General features: G+C 38.6%; 1 protein-coding gene across 3 annotated transcripts in view; it reads left to right on the top strand.

The window, feature by feature from the left end:
- Positions 1-460: 460 nt before the first annotated feature.
- The window catches only part of LOC128695003 (glutamic acid-rich protein), a 34,783-nt gene continuing 24,826 nt past the window's right edge, over positions 461-10,417 (top strand). The window contains exon 1 of one of the 3 annotated variants that reach the window (XM_070080204.1): positions 461-573. In XM_070080204.1, coding sequence (XP_069936305.1) covers positions 540-573 — 34 coding nt within the window. In that variant the 5' untranslated portion in view covers positions 461-539. The other 2 variants (XM_070080205.1, XM_070080206.1) reach the window with 2 other exon arrangements.

Below are 10,417 nucleotides of genomic sequence, written 5' to 3'. Positions count from 1 at the left end.
CTGATCAGTGGAACGTTAACTTAGCATTTGTCTTTGTACTACATTTTGCACCAGTAACTGTACTTTCTTCAGTTACTTCTTGCAGTTTTTGCTATCACCCTAGTATTTGTTTTCTTAATTGAAGTTCCACTATTTATCTCCAGAACTTTCATGAGATGATAGGTTGACCATCTGACGCTGTGGGTTGACTAGTAAATAAGATTAAGAGTCAAATATAATGAGCATGCTGCTCTTATCTGTATTTTTTTTTTTTTTTTGTACCTCTGTAAGTGTGCTCAAATTATAAATTATAAATAAATAAAGTCAGTATGGTGACATGTGTATATGTCACTGATATAAGTGTTGCAATAATATTATAAGAAATTGTCTTTGACTTTATTATAGAGGTATTTACTATATAAAATATAGGGTATGTTTAAATATGTGTGAGGGTTTATTTAGGCAGTAAAAGAGGAATATTGAGGTAATAATTTACCAGCAGCTTCATAATTTGCGCGCGTCGTGGTGACGGTGTTGACTTTTGAGTGACTTGCAGCAACATGACGTCCCGCAGGAAAACTAAGAAAACCAGCAGTAAGTAGTGTGGTGGAGAGGCTGTGGTTGATGTGTAGTGGTGATGGAAGAGTAAGTGGTGGTGATGGTTTAGTAGAGTGTATGGTTGGTGGGGGAAGAGCACCACCACCACCACCCAGGCTCCAACACTACCCTCACCCACCACCATCACCATGGCTGCTACTCACGTTTTAGTGTTGTTCATCTCACTGTAAGGCTGGAGGTGAGGCAGCGGGAAGCTTCCAGTATATTGTACACGCCATGAGTGGGTATATTACTCTAGGTGAGGTAGAGGGAGGTTCATGAGGCCAGGAGGACACCAGCTGACAGTAATGATCACGTCTGTACCAACACTACACAACCTTACACTTTTCTTACCATCATCTCTCCTGTCTTTATCAACTCTCCCCTCCAAGTTTACACTTTTCTTACCATCATCTCTCCTGTCTTTATCAACTCTCCCCTCCAAGTTTACACTAGTTTTAATAAATGTTGTATTGAGAGGAATTTTTGGTTATTCATAATTTATCACCAGTGTTTACCAATAACAATCATGCCCATAATGCAAGCACTAAAATATATATTGTCTGTAAAAAATTATTGGTATATAACTACACTAAAGGTTTCTTATGTACAAAGGAGTTCCTGCTGCATATTTTTCCTGCTGGGAGTTGTAAAAACATCTGGAGGTTATACTTAAAGAATTATTTTAGTTATACATTACATTAGTTTGTATATGGTTTACCAAGTTATGGTTATGTATAATATTGTGGCTAAACCTTTCAAACATGCTAAAATGAACTAATTATTCCCGTGGGGGCCCCCCTCAGTGGAGGTTCCTAGGTTCTGGTGGGAACTTCTTGATTAAGCAATTTGACTTTATGCTTCCATTCCTTGAATTGAGCCTGAATGCCTTAGTCTCTCCAGATGCTGTATAACTCCTTCAAGCTTAGCACTCCCCCTGAATATTATTATTATGAATATTATTATTGCTATGGGTTTAATTGCTATATTTAGAAACATGGTTGTTTCTCAAGAAAATGCATTTGAATTATGGTAGTAGGTTAAATATTTATTTCTTACAAGGAAAAATACATAGCCTGTAACAAAATTGTAAGCATCTATGAATGTCAAAATTTTGGACTAATACTAAAAATAACAAAAAAATTTAAACCAGATTATTTATATATATGTAGTACACTAAAATATAGAATTACATAGTAGTGTAATAAAAATTATGGTAAATATTCAGCATTTAGTAAAAGGTATTAAATTATAATATATTGGTAAATTGAAATATCGACCTTTGAAGGCTTTCAAAAGTTTTCCTACCATCTCAGCCAGGCTTGTCTTAAATTCGAAAGGATTATTAAAAAACAAATTGGAATGTACAGTAATAATGAAATAATGACCAGAGATATGATTAAATTAAAACTGATGAGGAACTTCCTGTAATTTATGCATCTCTATATACGTAATGTAAAAGTTTAGTGGCAGCTTAAGGAGTTAGATCTATTTGTACTTTATCCCCCCCTCCTTTTTTTTTTTTTACAATGTAAATTCTCCCATATAAGTGGGTTGTGCAGTGGAGCCAGCTGTATTTTGTAGAAATGCTGTAGGAAGAAACTTTTTCATATAACCTAAGCTAATGAAAGACAGCCTAACCTAGAATTTCATTCATGATCTAGGTTAGGTTATGCTATTAAGTTTACTTACCAGAAAAGCTTTATTCCTATTTGCTCAGAATATAACTGTCTGTACTGCACAACCTACTTAACAATAAGAGAATTTACTTAATAAAGTATACAATGGTACCTCGGGATATAAACTTAATTCGTTCCAGAAGGCTGTTCGAGTGCCGATACCGAACGAATTTGTTCCCATAAAAAATAATGTAAATTAGATTAATCCTTTCAAACCCCCCAAAAATACACTTACAAAAGCACTTACATAAATACATGTACACTTACATAATTGTTAGTTTTGAGCTGTTCGTATCCCAAGGTACCACTGTACAGGTAATCTTATTTTACCTAATCCGTTCCAGAAGGCTGGTCGAAATCTGAAATGGACGAAAACCGAAGTAATATTTCCCATAAGAAATAATGTAAATCCAATTAATCTGCTCCAGACACCCAAAAATATTAACAAAAACCATTTTATAGAAAATAACTAATTTTACATACAGAAAACAATGAGAAATACAGTGGACCCCCGGTTAACGATTTTAATCCGTGCAAGAGGGCTCATCGTTATGCGAAATAATCGTTATGCGAATGAATTTTCCCCATAAGAAATAATGGAAATAAAATTAATCCGTGCAAGACGCCCAAAAGTATGAAAAAAATTTTTTTTTACCACATGAAATGTTAATTTTAATACACACAAACTGAAAAAGGCATGCACAATTACATGACACTTACTTTTATTGAAGATCTGGTGATGATTGATGGGATGGGAGGAGGGGAGAGCATTATCTTCTTACTGTTTAGAAGGGGAATCCCCTTCCATTAGGACTTGAGGTAGCAAGTCCTTTTCTGGGGTTACTTCCCTTCTTCTTTTAATGCCACTAGGACCAGCTTGAGAGTCACTGGACCTCTGTCGCACAACAAATCTGTCCATAGAGCTCTGTACCTCCCGTTCCTTCAAGACTTTCCTAAAATGGGCCATAACATTGTCATTGAAATAGTCACCAGCACGGCTTGCAACAGCTGTGTCAGGGTGATTTTCATCTATAAAGGTTTGCAGTTCAACCCACTGTGCACACATTTCCTTAATCTTTGAAGTAGGCACAATGGATTCCACAACTGGCATAGGCTTCTCAGGGTTAGCCCCAAACCCTTCAAAATCTTTCTTAATTTCCATACTAATTCTCACCCTTTTTACCACAGGGTTGGCACTAGAAGCTTTCTTGGGGCCCATGGTCACTTATTTTCCAGAAACAGCACCGAAAACACTGTAATAATACGAAATATTCCGAGTGTATGCTTGGATGTTACCGCGGAGGCTGGCTGGTAAACAATGGGACGGCCGGCACATGTGAGGGCACATTGGACGCGTCTCGGACGAAAATCGGTAAGCGGGTTTTTAATCGGTATGCGCGGCAAAAATTTTGCGATAAAAGTAATCGGTATGCGGAAAAATCGCTATGTGATGCCATCGTTATGCGGGGGTCCACTGTAGATATAAAACATTAATTTTAATGGATAAATGAACATTTAAATCACTATTACATACCTTTATTGAAGACTCTTGTTGGTTTGTGGAAGAAAGCGAGGAGGAGAGAGAGAGAGAGAGGAGAGGTTATTGTTTGGGAATCCCCCCCATAAGGATTTCAGGTATCCAAGCCCTGGCCCGTGTTACTTCGCTTCTGTGTCTTTTACTGGCACTAGGACCAGCTTGAGAGTTACTGCACCTCTGTTGCACAAAAAAATCTGTCCAGAGAGGTGTGTTTCTGGTGTCTCTAAGATTTGCATAAAATGGAACAAGATATTGTCATTGAACATGTTGCAGACACAGCTTGCAACAGTTTTGTTAGGGTGATAAGTCTTCGCAAAACTTGGCAACTCGCATCACTTTGCACACATGTCCTTAATCACTGAAGAAGGCACATTCTCCCCTTTCTCTTCCTCCTCCTCTGAAGCAATTTCCTCAACTGCGATTTGTTGCTGTTACAGTTGAAGGTCTTGCAGCTCTTCAGTGGTTAGCACTTCCCTGTGGTCCTCCACCAACTCTTCCACATCCTGGCCACTCACATCCAACCCCATGGACTTCCCCAAAGACACAATTCCACAACAGGCATAGGGTCATCAGGGTCAGCCTCAAACCCTTCAAAATCCTTCTCTTGGACACATTCTGGCCACAGTTTTCTCCAAGCAGAGTTCATTGTCCCAAGCAGAGTTCATTGTTCTGGAAGTCACTTCCTGAAAGTAGTAGTATTAGGGGGCAAGAACTTCACTGTGATGCCTGGAGTTTACCTGGAGAGAGTTCCGGGGGTCAACACCCCCGCGGCCCGGTCTGTGACCAGGCCTCCTGGTGGATCAGAGCCTGATCAACCAGGCTGTTGCTGCTGGCTGCACACAAACCAACGTACGAGCCACAGCCCGGCTGGTCAGGAACCGACTTTAGGTGCTTGTCCAGTGCCAGCTTGAAGACTGCCAGGGGTCTGTTGGTAATCCCCCTTATGTATGCTGGGAGGCAGTTGAAAGTCTCGGGCCCCTGACACTTATTGTATGGTCTTTTAACGTGCTAGTGACACTAAACTCCTCAAACAGTTGGTCTTCCAAGTCTGGAGGATGAGTAGGAGCATTGTCCATTACCAGGAGGCACTTGAGTGGCAATTTATTTTCCAGGAGGTGTTTCTTCACACTCAATGAAAATTAGCCTCGTGACCCATGCCTTATTGTTAACCTTCCACAGTACACACAATTTACTCTTCATGACATTGTTTTTCCTGAACACATTGGGATTTTCAGAGTGATACACCAGTGAAGTCTCCACTTTCAAATCCCCACTAGTGTTACCACAGAACAAAAGAGTTAGCCTATCCTTCACAGGCTTGTCAGTCCTGGGAGTGCCTTCTCCTCTTATGTGATGTAGGTCCTCTTCAGCATTTTCTTCCAAAAGAGGCCTATTTCGTCACAATTGAACACTTGTTGGGGGAGGAATCCTTCAGCCTCTATGTACTCCTTGAATTCATCAACAAATTCTTCAGCTGCACGTTTGTCTGAACTTGCAGCCTCACCATGCCTTACCATACCATGTATGCCACTTCACTTCTTGAATCTGTTGAGCCAGCATTTGCTGGCCTTAAATTCACTAACAGCAGCACTCGTTACAGGCATTTTCTTTACGAGATCCGCATCCAAGTGCCTTGCCTTTTCACAAATTATCCCCTCCACAACACTATCTCCTGCTAACTGTATTTTCGTTGAGCCACACCAACAACAACTCTACATCTTTGATTGTTTGTGATTTCTGTTTCGTTAGCATGTTTGCCCCTTTCGCAACATCAGTTTCCTTGATTTTTACTTTCTTCACTGGGATGGAACTGATTGTTGATTTGGACTTCCTACACATCCTGGCAAGCTCGGCCGCATGTATGCCACTTTCGTATATTGATACAGGTCCTCCATCACAAATCCGGCATCATTGGGACCTGTAGTGTGCTGGATTAGTGAGTTTGCCAGATTACAGAGTGGTTAGGTTAGAATACACTTAATAAAATTAACAAACTTGACTTGCACAAAGTTCATTGAGCATCGGCAAAAATCGAACATTTCCGCTACTTTGAGTTCAATTTCAAGGCACTTTTCATCATGAAAGCAATCAAAATCATGTCTATTTCTGTAGTATATCTTTTATTTTATCAAATGAGTCAAAAAAATGAGAATACAACCATAAAAAACATACGAAAATATACTGCAAAGAGGCGGCTAATGGCTGAGAAGTGAACTCCCTTATTTATCATCCGTCTTTTTTATTTTTGTTGTACATTAACCCTTTGACTGTCGCGGCCGTATATATACGTCTTACGAGGTACTGTGTTTGACATATATATACTCATAAATTCTAGCGGCTTCAAATCATGCAGGAGAAAGCTGGTAGGCCCACATGTGAGAGAATGGGTCTGTGTGGTCAGTGTGCACCATATAAAAAAAATCCTGGAGCACGCAGTGCATAATGAGAAAAAAAAACTCCGACCGTTTTTTTAATTAAAATTCCGACTTTGTGGTCTATTTTCGTATAGTATTTATGGTTGTATTCTCGTTTTCTTGTCTCATTTGATAGAATGGAAAACATATTATAGAAATAGAGGTGATTTTGATTGATTTTACTATAAAAAGAACCTAGAAATGGAGCTCAAAGTAGGGGAAATGTTTGATTTTTGCCAATGTTCAAAAGTAAACAAATGATGCCATTGTCCAATAAATGTCCAACTAGCCATTCTAATATGCAGTCATAAATGGGTTGATGTTATTTATACAATTATTACAGTATTGCAGTAGTCTGCATAATAGTAAGTCTTCTATTTTTTGTTTGAATAAAAATTCAAAATAGAAAGCAAGAGTAATATCAGAGGGGCCTGGAGACATGACTGATGAGCAAAGAAAATGTTATTTTAGAGCCAGGAATGTCTGCATTGTTCATTCTGGACCTTATTTTGAAATTGTCATATTTTTTAGTTTTCGTGAAATTGGCCAAATTGCAAATTTCTGACCACATTATTAGGTAGCTGAAATCGGTAAATGGGCAGTTTCTTGTACTCAATCGATAGAAAAAATGGAGTTCTAAAGAAATAGCTATGAGTTTGGGCAACTGGAACAATGGAATTAGCCGAAAATAGGGCTCAAAGCGGGCGAAATCGCCGATTTGTAAACAGCGCCGAGGTCGCTAACTTCGCGAGAGCATAATTCCGTCAGTTTTCCATCAAATTTCGTTTTTTTGGTGTCATTACAATCGGGAAAAGATTCTCTATCATTTCATAAGAAAAAATAATTTTTTTTTTTTTTTAAATTTTGCGACACCAGGAGACACCTCAGGATTGGGGGTTGCGACAGTCAAAGGGTTAAGAAGCATCTTTCCATCATACATTGCCCAAGTTTCAATGAGATAGCCCAACAAACAACCGAGAAAAAAAATATTTACCAAAAATCATATATGGCAAGCCCAAGCCAGGTACTGGAAATAAGTCACATTGTCTGACTTTTCTGGGTCATCCTAGGTTCTCTATACATACACTGCTATGTATGATAATCTATGTAACTGTATTTGTGTATACCTGAATAAACTTATTTACTTCTAGTCTGTCAACTGAGTACAAGAAACTGCCCATTCACTTATTTCAACTACCCAATAAAGTGGTCAGAAATTGGCAATTTGGCCGATTTCACACAAATTTCAACAGATTCCAGTTTCAAAATAGGGTCCAGAATAAACATTGCAGACATTCCTGGCACTAAAATAACATTTTCTCTGTCCATTAGTCATGGCTCCAGGCCCCTCTTATATTAATCTTGCTTACCATTTGGAATTTTTATTCACATAAAAATAGAAGATTTACTGTCATGCAGACTGCTGCATTATTGTAATAATTGTATAAATAATGTAAACCCATTCTTGACTGCGTATTGGAATTTGGACTGGCAGGCGGACAGGTTTTGTTTACTCTTGAGCTTCGCTAAAGAATAGAACATTTTCGCTACTGTGAGCGCAATTTCAAGGTACTTTTCATCATGAAAGCAATCAAAATCCTATCTACACCTACCATCCGACTTACGACCTGCTCGACTTATGACCACTCGACTTACGACCATGTTTTTTATGCTAAATTTCTGGGAAATAAACAACTATTTGTGTTGTACACAGTGTTTATCCTAAACCTTACGGTATAAAATACAGTACTAACAACATAAAAAGTAAAGTAAAACATGAAATACCAAAATAAAACAATAAAATAAAGTCATTACAAAAATATTTTGTTGATATTCAGTAGTAAAGTTTGACTTACGACCATTTCGACTTACGACCATTTCGACTTACGACCATTTCGACTTACGACCAGTTTCTCGGAACCGAACTCGGTCATAGGTCGGATGGTAGGTGTATTTCTGTAATATATCTTTCATTCTATCAAATGAGACCGAAAAAATGAGAATATAACCATAAAAAACATACAAAAATATGCCGCTAAGTGGCCGCTAATGGCTGAGAAGTGAACTCCGCTATTTATGGTGTGATTTCTTTCATTTTTGGTGTACGTTAAGAAGTATCTTTCCATCATACATTGCCCAAATTTGAATAAGATAACCCAACAAACAACTGAGAAAATAATAATAATAATAATACACCTACCATCCAACTTACGACCTGCTCGACTTACGACCACTCGACTTACGACCGTCTTTTTATGCTAAATTTCTGGGAAATAAACAACTATTTGTGTTGTACACAGTGTTTATCCTAAACCTTACAGTATAAAAGACAGTACTAACAACATAAAAAGTAAAGTAAAACATGAAATACCAAAATAAAACAATAAAATAAAATCATTACAAAAATATTTTGTTGATATTCAGTAGTAATGTTTGACTTACGACCGGTTTCTCGGAACCGAACTCGGTCGTAAGTCGGATGGTAGGTGTACGTATCTTTATTTACTACACGTGCAAGGTATACAGGCCTAGCTGACATCAGTGACATACTACTATATAGAAAGCTGTTGTTATGCAGAGTATTTCAAGAAAATTAGGTCAGTGTCCCAGGATAACGCCCACACTAGTCGACTAACACCCAGGTACCCATTTACTGATTGGTAAACATAGACAACAGGTGTAAAGAAACACGCCTAATGTTTCTACCCTGGCTGGGAATCAAATATTTACCAAAAATCATGTATGCTAACCCAAGCCAGGTACTAACAATAAGCCATGTTGACTTTTTTGGGTTATCTTAGGTTCTCTACACATATGCTGCTATGTGTGATAATCTATATAGAGAAAATAACTTTTTTGTTTCAGGTTTATGGTGCAGTACGAGTGTATATCACAGTTAGCCCTGTGCTATACTCCATTTTCTCTTATACAGTGGAACCTCGACATTCGATACTAATCCGTTCCTGAGAGCTATCGAATGTCGAAAATATCGAAAGTCGAATTAATTTTCCCCATAAGAAATAATGGAAATCAAATTAATCCATGCAAGACACCCAAAAGAATGAAAAAAAAAATTTTACCACATGAAATATTAAGTTTAATGCAATAAAATAATTACAATAACAGCTATAACAATACATTAATAACAATAGAATAATTGACACTTACCTTTAATGAAGATCTGGTGATGATTGATGGGATGGGAGGAGGGGAGAGTGTCAAGGTTGTTACTGTTTAGAAGGGGAATCCCCTTCCATTAGGACTTGAGGTAGCAAGTCCTTTTCTGGGGTTACTTCCCTTCTTCTTTTAATGCCACTAGGACCAGCTTGAGAGTCACTGGACTTCTGTCGTACAACATGTCTGTCCATAGAGGCCTGTACCTCTCGCTCCTTTATGACTTTCCTAAAATGGTTCACAACATTGTCAGTGTACAGGTTGCCAACACGGCTTGCAGTAGCTGTGTCAGGGTGATTTTCATCAAAAAAGGTATGCACTTCAAGCCACTTTGCACACATTTCCTTAATCTTTGAAGTAGGCAACTTCTTCAATTTCTCTCTCCCCTCCTCTGAAGCAGTTTCCTCAGGTCTGGCCTCTTGCTGTTGAAGATGATCTAGCAGCTCATCAGTGGTTAGTTCGTCATTGTCCTCCTCCACCAACTCTTCCACATCCTCCCCACTAACCTCCAACCCCAAGGACTTCCCCAATGCGACAATGGATTCCTCAACTGGCATAGGATTCTCAGGGTTAGCCTCAAACCCTTCAAAATCCCTTTTGTCTACACATTCTGGCCACAGTTTTTTCCAAGCAGAGTTCAAGGTCCTCTTAGTCACTTCCTCCCAAGCCTTACCTATAAGGTTTATACAACTGAGGATATTAAAGTGATCCTTCCAAAACTCTTTTAGAGTCAGTTGAGTTTCTGTGGTCACTACAAAGCACTTTTGAAACATAGCTTTTGTGTACAGTTTCTTGAAGTTGGAAATGACCTGCTGGTCCATGGGCTGCAGGAGAGGAGTGGTATTAGGAGACAAAAACTTGACCTTAATGAAGCTCATATCCCCAGAAAGTCGCTCTGCCAAGTCTGTAGAATGACCAGGGGCATTGTCTAATACCAGGAGGCACTTAAGGTCTAATTTCTTTTCAATTGGGTAATTTTTCACATTGGGGGCAAATGCATGGTGTAACCAGTCATAGAAAAAGTCCCTAGTGACCCA

Source organism: Cherax quadricarinatus, unplaced genomic scaffold (assembly GCF_038502225.1).
Source record: "Cherax quadricarinatus isolate ZL_2023a unplaced genomic scaffold, ASM3850222v1 Contig224, whole genome shotgun sequence".
In the NCBI taxonomy this organism is placed as follows: domain Eukaryota; kingdom Metazoa; phylum Arthropoda; class Malacostraca; order Decapoda; family Parastacidae; genus Cherax; species Cherax quadricarinatus.
The sequence above is the reverse complement of the archived record's forward strand: the minus strand, read 5'-3'. Positions and strand labels throughout refer to the sequence as shown.